Genomic DNA, 24,820 nt, shown 5'->3' with positions numbered 1-24,820 from the left:
AGAGCAACAACAACAACTTTCTGCTGCATCGCCACCGTTTCAGCAGCAAGACTCGGATACAATTTATTATGATTACTCTTAAGTCCACGGTAGCCAAGTAGAATGCATTATAATGCCCAACACCGTGTATGATAGGCAATACCAACAAATGGCGTCGCCCAGTACGAACACTTTCGGACTAATTCTCTTTTCCTCGAAGCCTACTTTGGTAGCCAGGAACCAGTAAAGCGCCGGGCAGGTACTGCAAATCATACGGGTTGATATTTGAACATGCGCAACCGTCAATCCAAGTATGATCGTAGCAGCCAATACGGCGTAGTGACCTAGCAGGAGAGGCCCAGCTTCTAGAGCCATTTCCCCCACCAAGGTCTTTTCCCGATTGTCATGCTTTTTTGGGTAGCCTTGTCCATTCAAATGACCGCTAAACTGTTGCAATCGGATACTTGCCCATTTTGCAACATGTATCAGGGTATTTCTAGTCACAGTTGCTTCCGGCAACTGAGTCCATTGACAACGAATCCAGGTCATAACAGCAGCCGAAGACAGCAAAAGAATGGGCGCCGCAAGCAGGAAGTTCGGTACTTGCTTTACCTCATAGTATTTGAAAATTCCAACATTCCAGTACTGGCGCTGAGTATACGAATATAGATTGAATCGAGGAAATAGCGATGCACGGTCGACAAAGGCACACCATGCAGGTTGATCCAGCGCTTCCGAGTCGCAATGGTGAGCAATCCCAACACGGTTGTGACGTATCAGAACTGCACATGGAAGGAAAGCTTGCAAAAGGATTTTTCCTGTAACCTGCAACCTCTCCAGCAAAGATTGGGGTCTTAGGAAACGACCGAGACCGAACAAAAGTATGTAGCCGACGTACAGAATGCCATTGGACCGTGTACCGCTTCCTGCAGCCCAGAAGACGCTCGCGATCCAGTCATGACCTTGAGTGTGTAGGCAACATCCTGCAAATACAAAGGTACTGAACATTGCCTCTGAATAGGCCGTACCAAAAAAGACAGTTGCCGGGTTATAGATAAAGACAAGCATTGCCAGCCGACTTAGTCTTCCTCTCTCAAGATCCGCGACACCCTGTCTCCGCAAAATATTTTCCGTCAGAAAATAAAGCGACACAGCTGAGAGTAGGCAACATAATGTATTTAAAAACCAAGCCGCGAGAACCATGACTTGTTCGCACGTAGACGGGAGACTCCATTTGGGCAGAAGCATCAGGACCGAGGCCGTTCTCTGTACTGCCGATGGAAACAATGGCATGAAGACGTGAGCCCTTTCCGACTCTTGAAAAAGATCCGTGTCTGAAAGTTGTCCATTTGTTTGGGGTAGCCAAAGCTGGGGTCGATGGGCCAACCGCAGAAACCTTGCGGCGTCCCATCGCGTCAGCGGAGTCAGAAGGAACGGATATACAACAGACTGAAACAAATTGTGTTCGATACTTTCTGGCTCTTGGCAACTGAGACCATCGCCTTCTCTCCACGAACAGGACGGACCACAATCACAGTAGGATCCTTTCGTCGAAAAGCAAGCAGGGTCTTGTGCTCTCAAGTCAAATCGTGTAGCGTCCTCGCCTGCGTGATGGTTGGGAATCACTCGACACGACACGGCCATGGAGAGCAAAACAGCAAGCCTTACTTGAAAACAATGCCGAACAAGTCGGCGTAGACTTGAACATTCTGCTTTGGCAACCAGTCGTTGCCGAAGCGACACCTCAATTGTTGCGGTTGCTGTCGATCTTGCCATGTTCCCCACGTGTTGCCAACATTGGTCGCGCTTGCTTTGGCCTCCTGGGACGAGCGGTTTTTCGATTTTTCACTTTCAAAACCCTTTCGCAGTCATCTCACAGCAATTGCGAGTTTTGACTGTGAGTCTACCCACATAGCAATATACGTTCGTTCATGAACCCAACCAAAACAGATTATTTTACCGTTGACACCCGGAAGCGTCAGTCCGGCACACCGATTCTATCGTCACAAAAGCGATGGAGGAACACAGGGAATCCGATTCCAGACTGCTTGCAGCGAGAGTTCTCTGATGTGAAACAGCGAGTTCTATACTACGAACCAAGAAGCAAGGCTGATTTTACCAAAGTTGTTGTCATGACTACCGCACATCGTCCCACTTGGAAAGCCGCTGTTGGAAAAGCCAACGAAGGCGGTTGGACAGCAGGAGGCGCCGTTTCCACGCAGGTATCGGCCCTTGACGCTCCGGCCCACACCAAACTCAAGTTGCGCAAAGGTCCGCAAGTGGTGGACAGGAAAGCTGCCCTTAAGGCTTCGTTGTTGGCTTTAGAAGAAGCTGAGACAGAGGCACCGGTTTTGAAACGCGCGATTGATCCGGTGCAAGAGGAACGAGCGCATCAGCGGCTCCTGAAACAAACCGCGGAAGTGGACGAAACAAAATTAAAAGGCTACGACGACTCGGATATAGACGACGGGGAAGGAAGCAGCGAATCGGATTTGGACGCTGATGATTCGAGCTCGGACACCGATGAAGATGACGAAGATGACGAAGCAGCTCTCCAAGCTGAGTTGGCAAAAATTCGTGAAGAACGGGAAGAAACCAAGCGGAAAGCAGACGCCGAACTGGCAGCTGAAGAAGAGTCCAAACAAGAAGAAACTGCCTTATTGGGAAATCCCCTCTTAACTGGAGATGGAAATGGGCGTATGAAACGCCGCTGGAACGATGATGTCGTGTTTCGTAATCAAGCGAAAGGAGAACCTGCCATCAAGAAGCGATTCATCAATGATACAGTGCGCAATGATTTCCACAAACGTTTTCTGAACAAATTTATTCGGTAAAAGCTTTTCCGGATGGGCCACACTTATGCCTTGGTCTCACTGTCAGTTGAAAACAGATTCATTGTTCTTGTTGACTGATTTGCTGTAACTATTATGACTGCATCACTTTTCTTTTTACCTTAGCATTTAAAACTAAAGAGTGAAGTATATACAAACTTGTCAAAGTTTCTCTCTAGAGAGAGAGAACTACCATGACATGAATGCTGGTTTAGGTACGTTCTTGCTATCTTGTTACGAAAAAAGTCCAATCTAAAGGGAGCCCTTGCGAAACAAAAAGACAAGTTGTGGAGGTGCCGAGGTTTGAACTCGGGACCCCCCGCATGCAAAGCGGGTATTCTACCACTGAACTACACCCCCACGATTTCCACAAAATGTACAATATTTTACCTATTTATTAAGAGTACTATTCCTTTGAGAAACAGTCAGTACAAACTGTAAAAGTTAGTAGTCTTACTGTTAGTGTAAATACAATAGTCTCATGCCTTATTCACAGTCAATGAACCAAAGCTGTTCTTTTTGAGGAAAGTCTACCCCTCTCCAGGCACATCGCTAGAAGGAATATGGGACAAAGTATTTTGGTTTTTGTTTGTATTTTTTTCTATCACTGGTGCATTGCTGTTCATCCTTGCTACCCCCGATCGCCAACCTTCACTGACCTGCAATGCTAGGCAAACGAGTGCTCCTGATTGACATTCCTATCTCGGCAGAAGGGAAACAGAATCTCGCGCGTTGTCAGAACTTGGCAAAAATATAGACGTCAAATAAGCTGGATGTGATGCTTTTACGACTGAATTTCCTCATACCGTGACTCACTATAGTATCCGAATTTGCAAGGAAGCAACGCGAAGCGGCATTCTAGGAATACAATCGTGTCAGTTTCTGGATTGCTTGCAGTTCAACTGTCACACAACACAACGCAACAAAACGTAAGAGAGTCTTTTCAAAAACGATAGTAAAACGCATATATCCACACACACGCACGTCGTGCACAGACGTTCATTGATCACACCGAATAAATTATCCATCCTCTACAAGAACAACGCGAATATGTCGGACGATCTACAGGCCTTGAATGCACAGAGGCAGGCCATGGAATCCGAGGCGCAAGCCATAACAAACGAACTGACGGAAACCCCAGCCAATACTGACGGTGACGGTGGCCCAGGTTTACCCATGGGTATCGATACTCCGTTGGTGGATAGCGACGGGTTTCCACGTGCTGATATTGACGTCTACCGGGCTCGTTCTCTGCGAGCCCGTCTCGCCGAGATTCGGTCAGATCTCCAGAATCTCATGAAAGAAATAGAAAGTCATTTGCAGAAACTGGCCGTGCTACGGAATCCTGCGAAAAAGGAGGAAACTCAACAAGAATACGCCGCCCGTATGCGGCCCAAACCGAAACCCAGAATGGACCCGAAAACGGGTAAATGGGTTGTGGCGAATTGGGACGGCACGATTGCTGGCGTTCCGGATGGAGACCAACGCAGATTTGACTCCCTTGAAGACGAAGTGGTGTCATCAGCAACCGACGAAATGGCGACACCCGCTACAACAGATCCGGCGGCACGAGCTCCACAGCGTGTTACGTCAGCTCCAACGTTGTCGGACGACCATCAGAATCTGCAGGAACTGAAACCTTTTGCCCGGATCAACGCTGTTGCCGTAGACTCTCCGGCTGCTGAAGCAGGCTTATTGGAAAACGACTTGGTGCTCCAATTCGGAAACATAACGATGGCAAGTGCGGTCTCTCCCATGAATGAAGTTGCTGAGCTCGTTCCGGTAGCGGCAGGCAATCGTGAGACCATTCCAGTTCGTATTCAAAGAGGCGGAAGGAGCGGCGGCAATACGGAAGCCTCAATTGAGATGTTAGAACTTGCTTTGACCCCGCGCCCTTGGGCTGGGCGAGGCGTCGTAGGTTGTCACATTGTTCCGTATGTCGAAACGGAGGGAAACTCGTATTCAAGCGAGTGAGGAAGAACAAATAGCGGACGGCTGCCCGTCGAATCAAATACCTTACTAATAGACTTGTCATGCATTTGCTACTGCCCAATCGTACCGTTTGACCCTTTACACACCTTCGTAAACTAGAGGCGAAAAGAGATGATGTATCGGTTTATTTTGTGCACACCTATGTACGTTGGCTTCTGTTAATTTGGGTAGCGTCCACCGCTTCCACGAGTTCCTGCACCGCGGCTTGAATGCGCTCCGGCAATGATTTTTTGCGACCTTGCCACGCTGGCATGAGATTATCCTGCAACATGATTCGGTGGTGCGCGTTGTCTAGTTGATAGCTCAACCAGTGTTTTTTGTCCACCGGATCGTAACTTGTCCAGATGCGTGGGGCTGTTGGCGTGGGTGGTGGTGCAGTAGTACTAGTAGTAGTGGCATCGGTTGTCGTTGTTTCCGCTGCATCGGATTGTGGAAATTCCAGTACAAAGGTGCCATCCCGATGCAACTGGAGTTGCGTGTCCAGGCCGTTCCGGACGATCCAATCGTGACAGTCGGATTGCATGTACAGGAGAGCAATCTGTGACAGAGGATGGACGTACACACTCTCTACGGGTTCCACGAGTGCGGACACCCTTTTCCCAGCAACGTCCCCGTCCTTGTTCGTGGGCTTTTTGTCACTACTGCTTTTCGTAGTGTCGGTCGCCATGCCGTGTACCAGCGTTCGTAGCGGATTCTTCACCGATCGCTTCCGAAGCAGTATCGCTGTCGGTCTTTTCAATGTACGAAACATGCTTCCCGCCAACGTCGACCTCAATTCAGTGTAGGATGCGTGGAGCAATGGATTGGAAAAATGGATAGTTCTGTCTCTTGTTGTAGGAATATTGACTGTAAAGTCACGTCCCGCTTTCCGATGGACCTGATTCGATCGGGCCGTGGCGTGTGAGGCTACTGGGCCTGTGTTTGAACGAAGGAAATTCTGAAACACAACCGGCAACCATCTGCTGACTGTAACTTGACCGTGAAATGGAGTGATCGAATTCCTGCACGAATTCCTGGAATGTGTCACGAGAGCTCGAATCATACATCATATCATACAGTCGTGCCGAGAGAGTAGGCCCTGCCCGAGTCTGTCCGGCGGCCGACGAAAGTCCCGTATGTTCCGGACTGCAGTCTCGGCCGTCGATTACACCAAAATTTCTTCCTCGTATTCGATAGGGACGGAACGAAACATCACAATTCCGGTGGTGTCGACCGAAAAACCATCGTCTTTCGTCAATTCACTACCATGAGGAGGGCCAACGCGACATCCCTAGAAACTACCAATACAATGAATAGCCCGAACCAACGTTTACGGCAAACAAAAGCGTTTACTGCCGTATTGCTCTTGTGTTACAACTTGGTTCCAAAAGTCCAAGCCTTTTCTGTCAACAATAGCTTCTTGGTGTCACGTGATGCCAGTACGACACTGCAACCGTTACGGAGGAGTTCTTCCTTGATGGCCACGGAAGTTTTTGACGCAGACAAGGAACAAGAAACCAAGAAAAACCAGTCGCGTAGAATCCAGAGCCTCCAAAAGACCGAAAAGGACGATCCGGAATGGAAATTCTTTGACACGGCGCGGATTCACGTGCAGGCCGGCGACGGTGGTACAGGCTGCGTCGCGTTTCGTCGGGAAAAGGGGGAAGCTCGGGGCGGCCCCAACGGCGGACGAGGTGGAAGGGGTGGGTCACTCTACCTTATTGCTGATCCCGGCCTGAATACGCTCATGCCTTTGCGACAGAAAGTGCACGTCAAGGCCCGACAGGGCCGCAACGGGCAGGGTAAGAATCGAGACGGAACCAGTGCGGATAATATCTACATTCGTGTACCACCAGGAACTGTCGTACGGGATTTAAAAACACAAAAGGTTGCCGGAGAACTGCGGGAGGCTGGACAAAAACTGTTGGTTGCCAAAGGCGGTCGCGGTGGACGCGGAAACGCCGCTTTCATGACGGCGCGTCGGACGGCCCCCAAGCTGGCGGAACGAGGTGAACCCGGGTCAGCCAGGTGGCTGTCGGTGGAATTGCGATTATTGGCGGATGTTGGCTTCTTGGGCATGCCAAATGCGGGAAAGTCCACCTTGTTGGCGGCGGCTTCGGCGGCTCGGCCCAAAATTGCCAATTATCCATTCACCACGATTGTGCCCAATTTGGGTGTTTGTGACTTGGGTCAAGGGGCAGGACTCGTGCTGTGCGATATTCCCGGACTTATTGAAGGGGCCTCCGAGGGTGCTGGTATGGGCGGTGCCTTTTTGCGCCACGTCCAGCGGTGCCGAGTTCTACTCCACGTCGTCGACGGTACATCGGAGGATCCGATTCGCGATTTCAACATTATCAACAAGGAACTCCAGCAATACGACGAATTTTTGGCTCAAAAACCACAAGTAGTCGTCTTGAATAAAATCGACGTCCCAGAAGTCCAAGAGAGGCAAGAAGAGTTGATGGAAGCTTTGAGAACCGCTACTGGCCATTCTCGGGTCTTGGCTATTTCTGCCGCAACGACAGAGCGTGTACAGGAGTTAATGGGGCGACTCCGCAAGTTTGTCAACGTGCAACCAGTTCCAGATTTACCAGTGTTGCCCGAAATCGACTTGTCCAAAGCTGGTTTGGACTACGACAGCGACGATTTTGAGATTCAGTCCGATCCATCCTATCCGGGACAATGGCGAGTGCTCGGCGAGTACATCGAGCAGATGGCCAAAATGACCCATTGGGAATACCCGGAAGCGGTAGAACGATTTGGACGGCAGCTAGAGGCACTCGGTATCAGTGCGGAACTGGCACGTCGTGGGGCTCAAGATGGCGATCTCATCATGATTGATCAATACGACTTCGACTTTTCTCCTGGAATGACCAACGTATATATCCCTCCCGATCTGTTAGAGCAAGAAGAAAAGTTTGCCAAAAGCAAAACCATGAAGAAAGAAGAGGAGGAGAACGACCAAACATCCTGGCGACCATTCCAAGAGGGTGGATTTCTGGACGTAGATGTGGAAGAATTTGTCGGATTTGGAGAAGAGGACGACTGGGATCTTTTGGAAGATGACGACTTCGACGAAGACGGAGCATTTGTGTACTCCGACGATGAAGTCTGGACTTCGTAGCCAATCGCTTACTGTTGGCAATGTAATAGAAACATTCTTAACTTATTTTCTTCAGTCGAGCCACAAAAAAGCCATCACATTGACTCAGTCCTCCTTCCAAAGTTCCAGGAATAACACGTAGCCAACCGTTCTCGTCAATCGCATCGTCAAATCCAGGGATCTCGCCAGGTGTGATGGGAATAGTCTCAACTCTTGCACCTTCGTTCCGATTCAAAAGCTTGTTCACTTGATCTTCGCTTTCCTTTCTCAAAAGACTACAAGTTGCATAAACAAGAATACCTCCAGGACCAAGAATGCTGTCGATTGCATGACAAGCAAGCCTGAATTGAGTTTCTAGTAGCTCCTGGCAATTTTCTTCCCTTCTCAGTACATCTGGCCGCTTGCTCCCCGTTCCTGTAGCTGTACAAGGAACGTCTAGTAACATTCCCGCGACCGACTCGTGCTGGGATGTCCACTGAGCCCCATCGGCGACCACAACCTCGCAGTCCATGTTAAGCCGTTGCATGTTTTGCCTCAAGCGTTCCGTACGTTTCTCCGCAACTTCCACTGCTGTGACACTGGCAAAACCGTAATTCCAAAGTTGTGCCGTCTTGCCTCCCGGGGAGGCGCACATGTCTACTACATCTAAGCCTGCAACCGACGTTTCTCCATTTTTGCTGAGTGCGTTGTACAATGCAATCGCAGGGGTCGTGGCAGCGGCGTCCTGAAGCCACCAAGATCCTTCACTGTACTCTGGCCAGTTGATGATACTCCCAGGAGGGCTAGTGTTAACACGGACCGATCCCTGCGGCAGAATTTCGCTGTCTTCGAAAAGGGCCGCGACAGCCTTTATCCTACCCATCGGCTTTTCCAACTGGCTTCCGGGGTGTTGCTTAATGGTCAATACGCGGGGAGTTTCTTCCATAGCTAATGCTACAATTTTTCTTGTGGCTTCCTCGCCCCATGATTTTTGCCACTCCTTGACCAACCAAGGCGATGCATTCTGGGTCACATCTGTCGTTGCCAGTAGCACGTCCCCTTCGCGAGAGATTCGTCGCAGAACCGCATTGACAAACTTAATGCGTGATTCCGGAACTGTCGTTTTGGGATCGTGCCGCAAAAGTTCGACCGTTTCTTTCACTGCCGCATGTTCAGGTACTTTCAGGAAAAGCAACTGCGTTGCACCGATTCGTAGGGCGGCTTGTACAAACTGGTCAACCCGGTTAGGCCTGGACTTTGTTTCCTTTTGGCATTGTCGCAAGACTTCATCGATTTGCCCCAATCTGCGCTCCGTCGTCGTCACCAGCAAACGAGCAAATGACCGATCGCGTGTAGACAAAGTGCTGTAGTGCTTGTTGGATTCCAGACGGTCCACCGCAAAGGCAGCCGACCCCGTTTTCGTGATCAAGGCACGAGCCGCCAAGAATCGTGCGTTTCTATCGTCAGACGCATCCGATTGTCCAGCGCTCTGCGATTTTGTGCTTTTGGTGCCTTCTGTCGCTACGCTTCTGGTAGACGCCAAGGACGTTGTTCGTGTCATCGATCGAAGTATTACATGGCCAGACGGTCGCGATACATCCGTTTGGCGGGCAATCTCAAAGGCTGGAATCAGCCCAACAAACGTCAAAGCAAAGGCTACACGGTATCCATTCGCGACCATTTCGCCTCGGTTTTTGTTTAAAGAGCAAGCAATGAAGAAAGGAAACTTCAATATTGTGGACCCTGTCGAACAAATCCTGCTGCCAGGATCCTACCAAGCGTAGTGGTAGCAGATTTTAGAGTTCTTCGCCTCTTCTCCAGACAAAGTCTGTCGGTACGCAATTTTGATGGTCCTCGCTCGTGTGTCGTCCGGAATAGGAATTGATATGATAGTGAGCGCGCCAAAAATGGAAGTCTGATTCGTGTCGCAGGATTTCAAGTTTGAAACGAATTTGCTGGAAGTCTTTCGGGTGCCCCTTCCGGCGGGGGATTTGGAATGCAAATTTGTGAGGAACACACTACATCTAGCTAGAGAGGGATAGACTCCAATACCACGGTGAAACAGACGCTATGTTTTGCAAAAGAAGCTATTGGAGGAGAGAATAGCGTCCAAGGGGACTTCACAGTCAGACAACGACGATACAAAGCCTAAACCAACAAGAACCACTATCGGTTAAGGGACCATGACGAATACACAAAGGAACTTGTATCTACTGAACACCAGTGATGCTGCCAAATTACACCTATGAATATTGACTGTAAACGCTCGCAACATGACTTCAGCTCGTTCAACTATTGAACAGTGCGTTTATCGAACAAGAAGACATAAACGGAGTATAGAAACCTTACAAAAAAGGATCCTCTAGGTGGGAAACAAACACGCCCAAGCCGATGATGCACTCCATCGAGAATCATATAGACTGTGAATCATGCTGCAGTGTCTGTGGAAAATCAAACCTGAGGTGAGCAGCGCAGAACTCCAAAAACTTGGCAAATTTGTCCGATTGCGAGGCCGTCGGGGGAATCGGTCGCGGTCGTCGTGGAAATGTTTCTTACTGTTTGGTTGACTGTGGATGCGAGCTCCTGTAGAGCCTGTCATCTTCTTTTCTGAGTGTGTCGGTGCTCCGTAGGAACGAGTCCATCATCCAAGCGTGGTGGTAAGCTATTTGCGTCGAAAACTGTTGGCTTTGGGGCTAAAATGTAAAAAGGCCGACAAGCTTCCATGATTTGTAGATAAGATTGCTCTCGAATTTCAACGATGGATGGGTCTCGTGGCGGTTCGTAAGGCTTGGAAGTCTTCATTTTGTTGCATTTTAGGAGAGCCTGACTCTTTGTTTGTGAGTAAAGATGGCGGATGGCGAGGACACATTTCTATTGGAATTGGCATCCGAGCCAGATGGCCAGGAAACCTGTCTCGGAAGTCATCCACATATATGGTGCTTTCGAAACGGAGTTAGGCTCCCTGAAGTGCGTCACATACCGCCTAATTGTAAACATCAGTGAGCTCAGCTGAAAGGTATTCCTTGGCGTTCGGTCCATAGCGTACGTCAGATCCAGTCGAGACCATTTTGAACCGGGACCCACTGTATGATTATCAGAACTTCTAAATGAATAATAGTTTTAATCGGCATCTGTGAACAGACGCGTATCAGTGGTATTTGCCTATATAGGAGATAACATTGGAGGTCCGTAGTGACGTGTCGAATCAGAAAACTCATGCCTATCGTCATTGTGATGAAAGTTGCTACAACAGGGATTTCTGTTTTTGAAAATGTCGCTTTCTTAGTTTTGATCAATATATCAGTTCTCAGGAACCAATCGGAATGTTTAACTGTAAATCTCAAAAATTGAAGGTAAGCGGAATGAACAATCAAATACTTAGAGTTTCCCAGCCGCTTTTGGAAAGTAAGACTTTCACTGGACTGTGATTTGGACATGAGTTTCTTTCTTCTTCGGTTTCACTTATAGCAAATTCGTATTTCGATATGATTTGTCAGTTTTACGAAACCCAATTATTTACACATAGCTTCGGGAATACTTCTATGCTATCTGCTACTTTTTAGAGTTGGGGTTATACAATTTGGTCACTGGATGATTTCAATCTCTGTCGGTATGTTTGGTACACAACCAAAAAAGCAATTTGCTTGGGCTTGTTCATATGACAGGAAAAGTGACCCGCAAATTTAAATCGCCTTATCAACATCTCGAAAACAGCAACAACAAACTGCTTTCTCATGGATATTCTGTAGTCAAAAGGAGCAAATCAACCAAACCCGCTTTCGTCTGTATATTCTGTGAAGGCTAAAAGAAGAGGGAAGTACGAGTGTGATGCAATTTCTTCATGCCTAGTGATTCGAAGTGGACGAACAGAAATAGGTCGAATGCAAGACCCTCCCCTTTCCCATAAACCGCCATCGTTTATGAAAACGCTGAAGAAGAAAAACTACGTCCCAAAAATGAAAGCTATGCCTGCTTCCCTTGCGACTAATACAGTGTCTAGAGCTGGCAAAGCAGCCGGTAATGTCGCGGGTCAGACCGTGAATTTGACGACGAAAACAGTGGGTACGATGATCTCTTCTGGAGTGGGCATAGTGATCCAGTTTTTATTCGTGAAAGTTGTAAAGCTCACATCATGCATTGTCTATAGGTATGGCGGGTACCGCGGTGAATATGGCAACCCTCGGTATGGCAGGAACAGGAGTGAACGCTGTAGGAAAAATGGGGAAATATGCTTCAAAAAAACTGACGGGGAAGGGGCGACGAGCCAAGTTGCATAAACAGCATTCTTGGTTGGCATGGGATTCTCGTGTAACGGCACCGTTCATAAAACTTGATCTTCTACTTGAATGTCATCGACTGCCAAAGAAAGACAGCTTTTGCCCAGCAGATGCATTTGCCTGTGTATGGGAAGTGCCTTCTGGTTTCAAGTCAAACAGCAAAAGAGTCAACAGAATGCCGACTCGTCAAGAACGAGAAATTGGCAGAACTGAGATTGTACGCGGTAACAGGGATCCTCTTTTCTCAACCACATTTCGACTTGAATTTAAGTTTCATGAAGAACAAACCTATCTCGTAAGGGTATACAACGAAGATCTACGCTACTCGACTGATCTCAAGGAGCACGATTTTATCGGCGGGTGCATATTCACCCTCGGCGAGCTTTTGGGTTCCAGTGGGTGTAGTATCGCAATGCCGTTATACCGCGGAAAGTCGTTTGTTGTTTTGACTGGGCGAGAAATCGTTGAGACTCGTGAGGTATTAGAATTTCGCTTTTCGGGACAGGATCTTGGGTTGCTGGAGCGAAAAAATAATAAAGCGCAAGTTGCCAAAGACGTCTTGGAGACAATGCAGAAGCTGAACGTCGCAAAGACCGTGCTAGAAAAGTTCGACTCCTACTTCAGAATAGAGAAATTAGATAGGGAAGACCAGAGCTGGTCTATGATTTGGAAATCAGAAGTTGTAAGCGACAATGAGAACCCAACGTGGAACGCGGCAAGACTCCCTTTACAGCTACTCTGCGGCGATGAGCCGACGAATCCTCTCAAAATATCCATCTGGGTCTGGAATCGCTTTATACCAGACGAAAGCGTAGGGTTTGTAGAGACCTCCGTAGACGAACTCATACAGAAAGCGAAGCGCGGGATCCCCGTCTTCAATGTGATGGCGGAAAGAAGGAAACTCTTCGGCGGCGTCAAACTAAAGAAAGCTGGAGTACTCAAAGGGTTAAAGAGCTCTGTACTGCAAATTCCAAGTATGCTACAGTACATCTCGGGAGGATGCGAGATGGACTTAATCTTTGCCATTGACTGTAGCGATGTCAACGGCGATTGGCGAAATGCAAATAGCCTTCATTTTCATTCTGAAGAATGGCTGAACGATTACCAAGCAATTATCCACAAAGTAGGGACGATATATGACGGATTCGAGAGAAGACAGAAATACACGATGTTCGGCTATGGTGCAAGGATTGAAGGAGTCAATCAGCAGTGTTTCTCTCTGGGTGAAAATCTTCAAAATGCTGATGATTTGGTCAACTGCTACGATGACACGTTCTCACAAGGTAATTGTGATCTTGAGCTGGGGGCACGAGTCGAGCTGAAACACGTTGTTCAATCGGCAGTCTATCGATCCATTCGACTGAGTCAACAACGGCAGTCTTTTTCCACTTTGGTAGTGCTGTCCACAGGAGCGATTGACGATCTCGCTGCTACAATCGACGTCGTTTGTGCGGCAGCTGAAGACGCCCCTTTGTCTATTGTCATTGTAGGTATCGGAAACGATGGAAATTTCGAGACCATTCACAAGCTGACAGGCGCCGAACAAGGAAAATTGAGGCATTCGAATGGTGTGCCCATTGCCAGGGACATTGTGCACTTTGTACCAATGCATGAATTTCATGGCAACGTCCGTGCATGTGTAGCGGAATCCTTGCATGACGTACCGGAACAATTTGTTCAGCATTTCACCAATGCTGGCATCAAACCAAATCCTCCCCGTGCAGTTCCGGATTTTTCGCTCAACCAAGTATTTGGGGAGCCACATTCTCGCGCCGACAATCTAATGAAAAAAGGAAGCAGTCATAAAGATAGGAAAAATGGCAATAGCTCAGTGCATCGGAGGTGACCGGAGAGGGAGCTCTTCTCACTATGTCGTGGCTATTAAAAAAAATCCGCGGCAACTACTTCCCTTAAAGATCTTCGTAAGAAATGTTCCAGTGGAATACTGCGGAATACATTGTAGTCAGATCTTTGTCTTCATTATTTTTGCTTATTTACAGACGATGAGCGCCATGACAATCTATTGCTGATCGTTATCCCTTCATGCATTAGGCTACCTTGACGTTCTTCACGTCTTTTACTTCGGGTGAACGATCCATCATATCCTTGGCATACTTGAGCAGCATCGTATTGAGCTTCTCCTCCGTGTTGGCAATTGGATTTTGCATGCCGTCCTTCATTTCTGAGCACAAGTGGTTGACGTCGCGATGTTCGGCTTCGTCGGCACGGACAGCGTACATGAGCTCCAACACGGTTCCGTATTCGCCCAACTTCCAGTACGAGCGAGCAATGCTTGGTGCCAGTTGAGTTCGCCAGGCCGCCAATTCATTGTCCTCCGGAGCATCTTCGATGGCCTTGATAATTTTCGTGTAGGTAGTGCAGGCTTCTTCCTCGACGTATCCCACAAAACGATGGCAGAACTTGGGGCTGATCACGTACAGTAACAGAAAAGCACTTCCGAATCCAGCCTGACCGCCAATCACAGCCGCACGGAAAAGCATGGAGGGGTCCTTCATGCGAACAAAGCTCAACAAATGCATGCGCTCATTGTTGGCTTCGTCCAAAAACATTTGCATCATGCCGCCGTCGCGCTGAAACGAGCGAAGGGAACGGAAGTGACGAACAATCGCGGCTACCATACCGGGAACCGCCGCAATAGTTTCCAGGTAAATCACACGCTGCAAAACCATGTCTTGGGTGATTGATTTGTAGTTCCAGCCAGTCATTTTATCGAAGGACCAGCGGACGGCCTTAACCGCGTTGTAGGCGAGACGGTCGCGGATGCCCTCGGGTTTGGTATGGGTCAATTCAATGTCCAAGTCGGCTTGACTGTAGTTGCCGTGGGGCTTGTAAAAGAGGAATTCGTTACCGCAGTTTCCCAATTCGAGTGGGTTGCCGTCATCGTCCTTCGGGATGTCCGGGTGAGTCTCGCGTTGCATAACGCGGTCGATGGCTTCGATGAATCGGTCAAAGGACACACTGCCACCGGACTTTCCGGCGTAAAAGTATTCTCCAATTTCCGCGATCTCGTCCGCGGTAAAAGACTTGGAATGTTTGTGTAGCAGTGCTTTCAGTTCATCGGTTTCGATTCTGTGGGGGAGCCAGAACAGCAAATGTTGGTGAGCCAACTATAGGCACGAAACACAAACCCGAACCCCCCTTGGTCATTCCAACGAGTTAAACGTACCGTCCATCCGAATTGGTGTCGACCGACCGAAGCTCTTCCATTATTTGCTTCACGGCATCTTCTTTCAAGACGCGCAAAGGCCGACTGATTTGTTCAGTGTTGGTGGCGGTAGCGTCCACGTTGGTGGGGGAATAACAACGAATCGCCGTCGACCATCGTGGTTGGCGCCGACTGCTCGTTGACGAAGCGTTCCAGGCGGCTTCCACGTGCAGCGCTCTAGTACTCAAGGCCAGTGCTCCCTCCTTGCGGAGAATGCTCTGAGCTAAGCGGGGACCGCTGCGGTGGAGGAAGGCACGAGTTCCAATCATGGTTCTAAACAAAAGTAGCGTTACGGTCGAAGCGAGGCAGATTCAATTTTGTGACCGGGACGAGGATATCCGCCGACGGAAAATCGCCGGACAATTCACAGCTGGATCCAACCAATCAGGACGCCGCGAATGAAAGGCCTGTCGCAGAGAGGCATTCTGAAACCACCGTTGGGGTGCAATGCCTCTTTTCAGCATTTCCGTATGATTATACCAGGCGACATCAATTAAACATTCGCTCCAAATTTCCAGACGTGAACGCTGAGTACTACTACCTTCTTCAGTCGTGCCGATGACGCAGAGATTCGCTAAACGGTTTCGGCATTCCTCGGCCAGTCAACGGGGGGTTCGGGTTTGCTTCACTTGGTCGACGTCATTCGACCCGAGCGCTGGGACTGGATTGGCGTTCGCATTGCGACCGGCACGTCCGACCGTTCCTGCCAAAAGGCCTTGTTTTAGGAATTTGGACCCTCACTGGGACTGATTCCGACCGGACTCAGGGGGGGAACATTGTATGGCCAGAAATCATAAGAATCAAATCCTTTCATGGGACTCCTAAAACGTCGTTGAGGAAACGTTCTTTTACCCGTTTCTTTCTCAAGTCTGTTCACTGCCGAGCAGGCACAGCCGTTGCACAAAGCATTTATCATGATCAAGTACATGCTGGTGTTGCTTACTTTTCGTACAATGAAGTTTTGGTGCAAGGATTGATGTGTTTGTATCTTTTGATCGCCTCTTTTTATTTTGCGTTGACAACGTACGGTCCTGTAGTGTGCCGCTTGGTCTTTTGTGCCGAAAGGCGAGCGCGGGCCCCGGAGTCTGTAATTGCAGTCAATATTTTCCATTATCCTTGGCCCTTTCAATATCACCGAAGTCGTCAACCGTCCATTCGATCGTTGAGTACGGCCTTGCGGTAATTCACGAACTAGCAACCTACCTAATTACCAACAATGGATTGTGTGATTACACCAATAAACGATTACCGTATACTAGCTACCTACCTAGCTAGCTACCAAGCTGCACCCGGTAGCGGTGCGGCAGGAAAACACACAACAACGCTTATCCACAGTTTCTACCCGCTTGGTTGGTACCGATTGAGTCCAGTGTGTGGATCAATGGTTCCATCGGCATCATTATCGAGTACACGGGGACCGGGACCGGGTCGGGTGACGTAATAGTGTCGGACATCCCCGTCCCGGGGAACGCGTCCGGTGGCTTCGGCGGCGTGTACGAGAGCGGGATCCAAAACCTCGTCGTTTTGTTCTTCGAGTCCGGATGCGGGGAAAAAGTGTCGGAGGAGAGCCGCGAGGACGGGTCGGTGCGGTTCCAGGACGTACAGTACCACGTTGGGGCCGGCGTCCAAGGTGTAGGCGGCGCGTATTTCTCCCGCGTAGTCGTTGTAGGCCGTGACGATGCGTATAATTTGTCGCGAGACGTCGTTCATGTAAAAGATGGGCGGGTAGGTATCGAGGCAGGTTGCGTGGAACTGGTTGGAATCTTGCATGGTAATTTTCCCAAAGACCGGAAAATCTCTACGTCGCCAGGCCTGTGTCAATTCTTGCATGCGTTGCGGAACGACGTGCGCGGCCCGAAAGGCGAGTAGCGGCGAGGTCTTGACGGATGCTTGCATTCCGGCGGTACTGGCGGTATCCTTCTGTGCGTCGCTGACGACGGCAATGACGGCGCGGAGTGCGGGCCAGGAGGCCTCGTCGGCGAGTTGTTCGGCGCGACTGTCCCGCCATTGTTCGTCGGCGGTTCCGGCGTGCCAGGCAACGAGTCCTCCGTAGAGCGAGCGACAGGCACTGCCGGATCCTTGGCGTGCGAGTGTACTGAACTCGCCGGGGAATGTTTCGGTGGCGCCGGTGAGCTGGACGAGAGCCGCCACGAGGGCGGCGTAGCCGGCGGCGGAACTGGCCAACCCGGCTGCGGTGGGGAACGTGTTGTAACTGGAAACGTGTACGTGTAGTGTGGGCCATTCGTGTTGGGCAATGGCGACGGTCTTGTTGTTGTTATCGTCGTCAGTGTGATACTTGTCGGGAGCGAGTGCGAGGACGCCGTCGACACAGGCCCGGAACCGGCGCGAGGTTGCCGCGTGGGGGACTTCAACCCCGTTGAGCCAGAGTCGATCCTGGACAAAGTCTTTGCTGACGGCGACGGTGGTGACGGCGCGGAGGTCATCCTGGTGCAAAGTGACGGAACAACTGCTGTTGATGGGCGTGTTGTAGTGTTCGTCCGCCTTGCCCCAGTACTTGACGACGGCAATGTTGGTCGGTGCCGATACCGTGGCGAGAAAGATGGGGTGTGTGGCAGGAGTAGTCATGTTGACTTGTAGTGGGGGAGTGTGTGTGTGTGTATGTGTGGATGAGAGAGAGGGAGAGAGAGAGAGAGAGAGAGAGAGAGAGAGAGTCGAGTGGATGATATATATATATATATTGGTATCGGTAGTTGTTGGTAGTGGTTGGTATGGCGGAATGTGTGATCTTTGGGGGGGGTTTGCTCGTCGTCGTTGGCAGTGTTGGACTGGGGACCGTGTGCGACGAGGTGCCGTGCGCACGCGAGAAACACTCGACGCCACGACAGACAGACAGACAGACGAACGAAAAACCCTTCCCCTAGAGGAAGGATGGCTCGTGGGCGCGCACGGGAGGGAACCCGCCCCCGCGCTCACGCCTGCCGAAACTCTCCCCCCCCGCGAGGAGCACCGACGGGACCGGGCATTCCACCGACCCACCCACCAGTCTCACACACTGGAAGCGAGCATTGCTCAAGTCAACACCCGCAACCACATGAAAGTCAACACTCTACAACAACAATAACAACAAGCAACTACAACAACAACAACAATATAAGTAACATGCCACTGAACAAGACGCAACGTGCGTTGGCGTTGCGTCGTTTCAAAGAGCGTCGTGGGGGTCGTTTGGACGACGTGGAGGACGCGGAGGCCGTGGACGACGACGTGTACGACGTCGTGGACGAGTCCGAATACCGCGCCTTGGTGGCGGCACGGCGTCAACGAGAAGACTTTGTCGTCGACGACGACGGACTCGGCTACCACGATGACGGCGAAGAACGTTTGGGCGACGAAGCCGATCACGACGATGACGATCGTAACAATGCTCGCAAACGGGACGCCGTTGGTGGAGCCGCCTTGACCCAAAAGGCTCTCAAGAAAGCCCGCCATTTGGCAGCGGCGCAGCGACCCAAGCTGGAAACCGAACAAGGAACCCAATCCAGCATGTGGGACTTTGTCAATCGACAAGCCACACTCGAAACAACGAACAACAACAGTAACAGTATCAACCACCATCACCACAATACGGTCACGTCCATTGCTGCTACTAGTACTACTACCGGCACGGCACCCAACGTGGACGACCTTCTACGAGCCCTCGATGAAGACGACAACGACGACGGTAACTACAACCACAAGAATAACTCTGTCCATCGACGGCTGTCCCGACGTCGGGGTGGCACGAGGACCCGGGTGCACGCACGCCCGACGGTGAGGGCCTCGGAACCGGTGCACCTTCTTGACCACCCAAACGAAGTGGATGACAACGTGGATGTTGTTCTGGACGATGAATGCAACAACAACAACAACAACAATAGCAACAGTCTCCACGACCAGGAATCGTCCCCATCGGTGGACACGACGCTCGTTCCTTCCAAGTCGGTGCACTTTGCTCACGACAAGGTCAGTGACAATACCAACCACGACGATAGTCACAACCTCACCAACCACTCCACGGTCGATCCGCCGGTCCGCCGTCGATTCGCCCGGGCCAAACTCGGTTCCGGATCGGCGCCGGCCCAAAAAGGTGTCGCGGCGGTTGTACAGGCCGTGTCCACGTCGGTGCCGCCCGTCCAGACACTGGCCGATGCCACCGCGGCCTCCTTTCAACCGCATCTACTCGCATCCAACCAGGATGGGACGTCTCCCCACGACAACCCCACTACCCTCTCTTCTTCCGCCGGACGAGCCAATCTAGCCGACTTTCTTGTACAACCCGACCAGTCCAGCAACAACGAAAGTAACAACCACGACGAACCCTACCTGGACCTCTACTGGACCGACTTGTGCGAACAACGCAACGGCGACCTCTGGCTCTTTGGCAAGGTCCGCCAACCCACCACCACCACCGAAGCCTCGCCATCCTTCGTCAGTGCCTGTGTCGTTGTCCAGCACAACATGCGCAACCTCTACGTCTTGCCCCGACAAACAGCCTCCGGATCGGACGATGCCAAAGAAGACGTAGAGCCCGATCTCCAGGCCGTACACGGGGAAGTCAAGTCCCTCCTACAAACCCACGTACTCCCCAAAACGGCCGGCACTTCCTGGGCCAGCAAACCCGTACAGCTCACCTACGCTTTTGACGATCCCACCGTCCCCCGCTCCGCCACCACTTACCTACAGGTACTCTACGACGCCAAGTACCCCGCGCTCCCCGCCGACGTTGCGCATCCAGCCGGTAGCGTCAGTGACAACATTGCCCGTATCTTCAACGCACAAGCCTCAATCACCGAAACCTTTCTCGTCCAACGCCGCATTCAGGGACCCTCCTGGTTGCGTCTCAGAGCACCGCGGGCCACTACCGCACCCGTTTCTTGGTGCGCCCTCGAAGTCATCCTCGACTCACCCGACCACGTCGCCCCGCTCGCCCAGCAACACGCCACACCCCCGCCGCCCCTCACCGCCGTCGCACTCAAACTACAAACCTGGGTACATCCCAAAACGCATGTTTCCGAAATCGTCGCCGTCTCGGTCACCTGCCACGATCGCATTCAATTGGAAGGATCGAGCGACGCTCAGCACACCAAGTTTCAGCTTTCCCTCATTCGCCCCATTCCCACCGACGCCGGCGCCGTAGCGACCTTCCCCCGCGATCTGGACGCCGCCATCCAACAGAACATGCCCAATTTACGCCGGCAGGCCAACGAACGCGCCTTGCTCAGCTGTTTGCTGGCCACTTTGGGGGCCTGGGATCCGGATGTGGTGATTGGGCACAACGCGTGGGGGTACGATCTGGACGTGCTCTTGACCCGCTGTGCGGCACTCAAAGTGCCGGTTTGGTCCCGACTCGGGCGTCGTCGGCGCACCGGACCACCGCCCAAATTTGGTGCTCGCAAGGACTACGCCATTGCCCAAGCCCTGGCTGGGCGACTCGTGTGTGACACCTACCTGTCCGCCAAGGAACTTTTGCGCGAAACCACCTACTCCCTGACCAACCTGGCCGCCACGCAACTAAAAACGAAACGACAAGAAATCGAACCGGCCGATATTCCGCAATGGTTCCAGTCCTCGAAGACCATTGTACAATTGGCGCTGTCGACCCTCTTTGACGCCCAATTGATTCAAACGCTGGCGTTGAAGCTGCAAGTGTTGCCGTTGTCGCACCAACTCACGTGCGTCGCCGGAAATTTGTGGTCCCACACGCTCAAATCCAACCGCGCGGAGCGTACCGAGTACCTTCTCCTGCACGAATTTCACCGACTTCAGACGCTACCTCCGGAAAAACACCGCGCTCTCAAGGACGAAGGCGGCTCCAAAGCCAAGTACGCCGGTGGACTTGTACTGGAACCCAAAAAGGGACTCTACGATTCCTATATTTTGCTACTTGATTTCAATTCTCTCTACCCGAGTATTATTCAAGAATACAATCTGTGCTTTACCACGCTCGATTGGGCCGGTTTGGCGGGCACCGAGGACAACGTGCTGCCCGACTTGCCCGATACCGAAGCGGACCGGGGCGTCCTACCCCGCGTCATTCAAAGCCTCGTAGAACGCCGTCGAACCGTCAAGAAACTTCTCAAGTCGGAAACGAACGCTGTACGGAAAGAAGAGGTACGATTGTGTGTGTAGTGTTTGGGAAAATATTGTGTGGTGCCGTCTTTGGCGCTCGAAAAAGAGCTCACAGGTGCTGCTCTTTTCTGATTCAGTTGGACATTCGTCAAAAGGCGCTGAAACTGACGGCCAACTCGATGTACGGCTGTCTCGGTTTTTCGAACTCGCGATTCTTTGCGCAACCCATTGCAGCCTTGATCACGTCCATGGGACGCGAGATTCTGCAACGAACGGTGGACATTGCTCAACAAAAAGTTGGTCTCGACGTTATTTACGGAGACACCGATAGTATTATGATCAATACCCGTATCAACGATGAGAACGACTTGCCCAAGGTCAAGGAGCTGGGCGAACGCGTCAAAAAAGAAGTCAACCGACTCTACCGGACTTTAGAACTAGAAATCGACGGTATTTTCCGTTCCATGCTGTTGCTCAAAAAGAAAAAGTACGCTGCCAAGACTGTGGAAGAAGGTCCGAACGGCGAAGTCAAATACGGTCAAGAACTCAAAGGCCTGGATTTGGTTCGTCGTGATTGGTGCATTCAATCCAAAGATACAGGGCGCTACGTGACGGAACAGATTTTGTCGGGTCAAGAGAGTGATATTGTGATTGAGAATATTCACAGTCATCTCGAGGAGCTCGCCACAAAGATGCGCGCCGGGAATCTGCCTCTCGAAAAGTACACGATTACCAAGGGGCTCAGCAAACACCCCAACGAATACCCGGATGGAAAATCGCAACCGCACGTTCAAGTGGCCATGGTCATGCTCAAGAATAATCGCCCCGTAAATACAGGTGACCACATTCCGTACATCATCACCGTATCGGAAGAAGCGGAAGCAGAAGACAAAAAGCCGAAATCCTCTTCTTCGGCCGAGCGTGCTCGCCACCCCGAAGAAATTTTACGAAGCAACGGAGCATTGAAACCTGACGTCGAGTGGTATTTGACGCAGCAAATTTTGCCACCTGTGGCTCGTCTTTGCGAGCCAATTGAAGGAATGTCGCAACAGGTCTTGGCCGAGAAGCTGGGTTTGGATGCTTCCCGCTACAACCATGCTGTTCGAACCAGTGGAGATATTGATGCCGACGAACTCATCGATTACACTCCAGCATCGTCTCTTTCGGACACGGAGCGTTTTAAAGAAGTTGAAAAGTTCTATCTCCATTGTTATGGCTGTGGGGTGGAGAGCCAATTCCCGGGTGTCTATCACGTCGTTACAAACTCCCAGACCGGAAATCAAAACACGGTATCAGGTCTGCATTGCACCAACCCTGATTGTCTTCGTCCGATGTTTTGGGGTCACGCGACCCAATTTGAGTGCTTTGCGCGCATTTCCAATAACATTTCAATCTGGACCCAAGACGTCATGCGCAGGTATTATTCAAGTACAATTCGATGTGATGAGCCTGGCTGCAGCTTGGAAACGCGGCAACTTTCGGTGGTTGGCGGCGTTTGTCTACGCCGTGGATGCAACGGAAAGATGTGTTCAGTTTTCAGCGAACGTTCCGTCTACACGCATCTTAAGTACATGGAGAGTCTGTTCAATATTGACCACGCCTCGACTCAGTGGAATAAGAAAAAAAAGAAGCAAGACGACTCCTACGCATTGGTCAAGAATGACGAGACTATCTTTAAAGAGCTACACAAAGTTGCCATGAGGGGCCTTGAATCAAACGGATTCAATTGGATTTCTCCTGCATTTTGGAATGGAATGTTTTCCATTGCGGCTAAGCAGTAAATGTTAATCATTTGGCAATTATTGACGTCGCTAAGTATGATGTTCAAGCGTGTATCCAATCAGTCGAGTTGGAAAGCCTTCGTTGCCTCAAAGCCGTCTACGAGCCACTGGTCCATGTTCAGGGCAACAGCACAGGCAAAATTCGATCCGTTTGTATTCCCAAAAACCCCAATATCCCGTAGCCTCGTAGCTAAGGGAAGGACATATTCTTGTATAACACGGAGCTGATTGTCGAACCAGGTTGCGGTGGGATCTCGCCCTCGATTGATTAGATGTGCCATTTCCTGCTCGGCATATAGCCGGCCAGACCATTCAATTAGGGTCTCCCAATTTTGCATGAAATAACCAACGTCGGCGGCTCTCAATATCACTTCCAAAACAACCGCTGATTTGAGAGCGTCCGGTGCATCGTAAGCCTCTCCTCTGTCATTATACGCAGCAGTATCAAGAGAAGATCTGCCACTGGAAGGGCGCCGCCCGTAGGTTTCTAACGATTCACCCGAAAAATCCATTGAGCGCCGAATGGAAAGGCGTTGTGGTCTGTGAGCAGACCCTTTGTAAAGCGCTCCGTGATAAGTCCGAACGCTCAATTCACCCAATTCTTCTTCATCAATGCGCTGTCCCAGCAAGGGACCAAACTTGACCGGAACGTTGCCCGTGCTAGCACGCCGCGCAACACGAGGATGTCGATTAGCTACTTGTACCTTCCGCTGGTCGTCAATCTCCGACGATCGGTGCGCACTCACACCCCGTCGAGCTGGAGGGCCGCATGGCGAATCTCGGGCCGTACAGTTGTCGTCTAGCGATCGCGATAGAGTAATACCTGCACATAAAGAGCAACATAAGGTGAATAAAACAATAAACATCCGAAGAGTGTCGTCGTGCAAAGTAACATCACAACGCACCTGACAATACTACCCCATCATCTTCGTCATCAGACGAAGGGGGCGTCAATGTAAAACTATCATTGTCGAAATCTTCATCGATATTGGATGAAAAGCCGGTCGAAGGTCTTCCTTTTTCGGTCGTCGAGGCAGACGACTCTTGCGAAGCCAACCATGGTCGCTGCCTGGTAATGCGCCCACCTTGATGTCGCTTGAATGCTAAACTAATAGAATCGACAGTGTTTGATTTTGGTGTCGACTCCGAAAACCGTGTTTGCCTGCTTTGAAGCGTCTCGCTGCTACCAGTAGAAGCGCGACGGGTCGGAGGGTTACGTGGTGGAGACCGCTGGTACTCTGATGATGATGTTGTATAGCCATTTTCCTGAACTAAATTTCGTTGTCGCGCAACCGCGACCGAATCAACTGCGTATTCGGAGCCAAACGAGCTATCTCTACTGACCAAACTACTAGCAGACGCTCGTCTCGGTGTCTTCCGTGCTGCAGAGATCTTTGTCCCTCGTCCTGCCAACGCGATGGAGTCGTTGGCGAAGTCTGAATAGTGCGACTCCAAGGAGTGGTTGGAGGAACGCTGCATTTGTAGATGTCGAGCATTGTGATGGTCTACCTTGCGCTGCCTTTGTTGATTCTCGAAACTATCTGACGTAACATCGGATAGGATACTACTAGTGGAACCACGTCGTTCGACCGGGAAAAGGCGCA

The 24,820-nt window shown here is 50.7% G+C and overlaps 10 protein-coding genes across 10 annotated transcripts; 5 read left to right on the top strand and 5 right to left on the bottom strand.

Annotated features, from left to right (window-relative positions):
- Positions 1 to 78: 78 nt before the first annotated feature.
- On the bottom strand, positions 79 to 2,941 carry PHATRDRAFT_bd1666 (predicted protein; the record flags this gene model as incomplete). Its single annotated transcript, XM_002176267.1, has 1 exon — positions 79 to 2,941. Exon 1 carries the CDS (start codon positions 1,753 to 1,755, stop codon positions 79 to 81), a length of 1,677 nt encoding a protein of 558 aa, XP_002176303.1. The 5' UTR covers positions 1,756 to 2,941.
- A 692-nt stretch (positions 2,942 to 3,633) lies between these two features.
- On the top strand, positions 3,634 to 4,858 carry PHATRDRAFT_bd706 (predicted protein). Its single transcript, XM_002176289.1, has 2 exons — positions 3,634 to 4,194; positions 4,384 to 4,858. The coding sequence occupies exons 1-2, from the start codon at positions 3,861 to 3,863 to the stop codon at positions 4,782 to 4,784; spliced, it is 735 nt and encodes a 244-aa protein (XP_002176325.1). The 5' UTR covers positions 3,634 to 3,860; the 3' UTR covers positions 4,785 to 4,858.
- Positions 4,859 to 4,894: 36 nt separating this feature from the next.
- PHATRDRAFT_bd1662 (predicted protein) lies at positions 4,895 to 5,773 on the bottom strand. Its single transcript, XM_002176266.1, has one exon. It carries the CDS (start codon positions 5,551 to 5,553, stop codon positions 4,942 to 4,944), a length of 612 nt encoding a protein of 203 aa, XP_002176302.1. The 5' UTR covers positions 5,554 to 5,773; the 3' UTR covers positions 4,895 to 4,941.
- A 485-nt stretch (positions 5,774 to 6,258) lies between these two features.
- PHATRDRAFT_bd1331 (predicted protein) lies at positions 6,259 to 7,905 on the top strand (the record flags this gene model as incomplete). The annotated part of the gene is made up of 1 exon (XM_002176288.1): positions 6,259 to 7,905. The coding sequence occupies one exon, from the start codon at positions 6,259 to 6,261 to the stop codon at positions 7,903 to 7,905; it is 1,647 nt and encodes a 548-aa protein (XP_002176324.1).
- A 363-nt stretch (positions 7,906 to 8,268) lies between these two features.
- On the bottom strand, positions 8,269 to 9,600 carry PHATRDRAFT_bd1660 (predicted protein; the record flags this gene model as incomplete). The annotated part of the gene is made up of 2 exons (XM_002176265.1): positions 8,339 to 9,600; positions 8,269 to 8,304 (listed from the first exon to the last, which is right to left on the bottom strand). Exons 1-2 carry the CDS (start codon positions 9,542 to 9,544, stop codon positions 8,269 to 8,271), a joined length of 1,242 nt encoding a protein of 413 aa, XP_002176301.1. The 5' UTR covers positions 9,545 to 9,600.
- A 2,144-nt stretch (positions 9,601 to 11,744) lies between these two features.
- On the top strand, positions 11,745 to 13,986 carry PHATRDRAFT_bd1329 (predicted protein; the record flags this gene model as incomplete). The annotated part of the gene is made up of 2 exons (XM_002176287.1): positions 11,745 to 11,925; positions 12,011 to 13,986. The coding sequence occupies 2 exons, from the start codon at positions 11,745 to 11,747 to the stop codon at positions 13,984 to 13,986; spliced, it is 2,157 nt and encodes a 718-aa protein (XP_002176323.1).
- Positions 13,987 to 14,332: 346 nt separating this feature from the next.
- On the bottom strand, positions 14,333 to 14,986 carry PHATRDRAFT_bd176 (predicted protein; the record flags this gene model as incomplete). The annotated part of the gene is made up of 1 exon (XM_002176264.1): positions 14,333 to 14,986. A coding segment is annotated over one exon (654 nt), but the record flags the coding sequence as incomplete, so codon positions are not given.
- A 1,718-nt stretch (positions 14,987 to 16,704) lies between these two features.
- On the bottom strand, positions 16,705 to 17,952 carry MPDC (MPDC mevalonate diphosphate decarboxylase; the record flags this gene model as incomplete). Its single annotated transcript, XM_002176263.1, has 1 exon — positions 16,705 to 17,952. One exon carries the CDS (start codon positions 17,950 to 17,952, stop codon positions 16,705 to 16,707), a length of 1,248 nt encoding a protein of 415 aa, XP_002176299.1.
- Positions 17,953 to 18,486: 534 nt separating this feature from the next.
- Positions 18,487 to 19,568, top strand: PHATRDRAFT_bd1324 (predicted protein; the record flags this gene model as incomplete). The annotated part of the gene is made up of 1 exon (XM_002176286.1): positions 18,487 to 19,568. A coding segment is annotated over one exon (1,082 nt), but the record flags the coding sequence as incomplete, so codon positions are not given.
- A 109-nt stretch (positions 19,569 to 19,677) lies between these two features.
- POLA (catalytic subunit p180) lies at positions 19,678 to 23,216 on the top strand (the record flags this gene model as incomplete). Its single annotated transcript, XM_002176285.2, has 2 exons — positions 19,678 to 21,477; positions 21,573 to 23,216. Coding segments are annotated over 2 exons (3,444 nt in total), but the record flags the coding sequence as incomplete, so codon positions are not given.
- Positions 23,217 to 24,820: the final 1,604 nt, after the last annotated feature.

This window comes from Phaeodactylum tricornutum, genomic scaffold, assembly GCF_000150955.2.
Source record: "Phaeodactylum tricornutum CCAP 1055/1 PHATR_bd_31x35 genomic scaffold, whole genome shotgun sequence".
NCBI classification, from domain to species: Eukaryota; Bacillariophyta; class Bacillariophyceae; order Surirellales; family Neidiaceae; genus Phaeodactylum; species Phaeodactylum tricornutum.
Note: the sequence above shows the minus strand (reverse complement) of the source record. Positions and strands in the feature narration are given on the sequence as shown.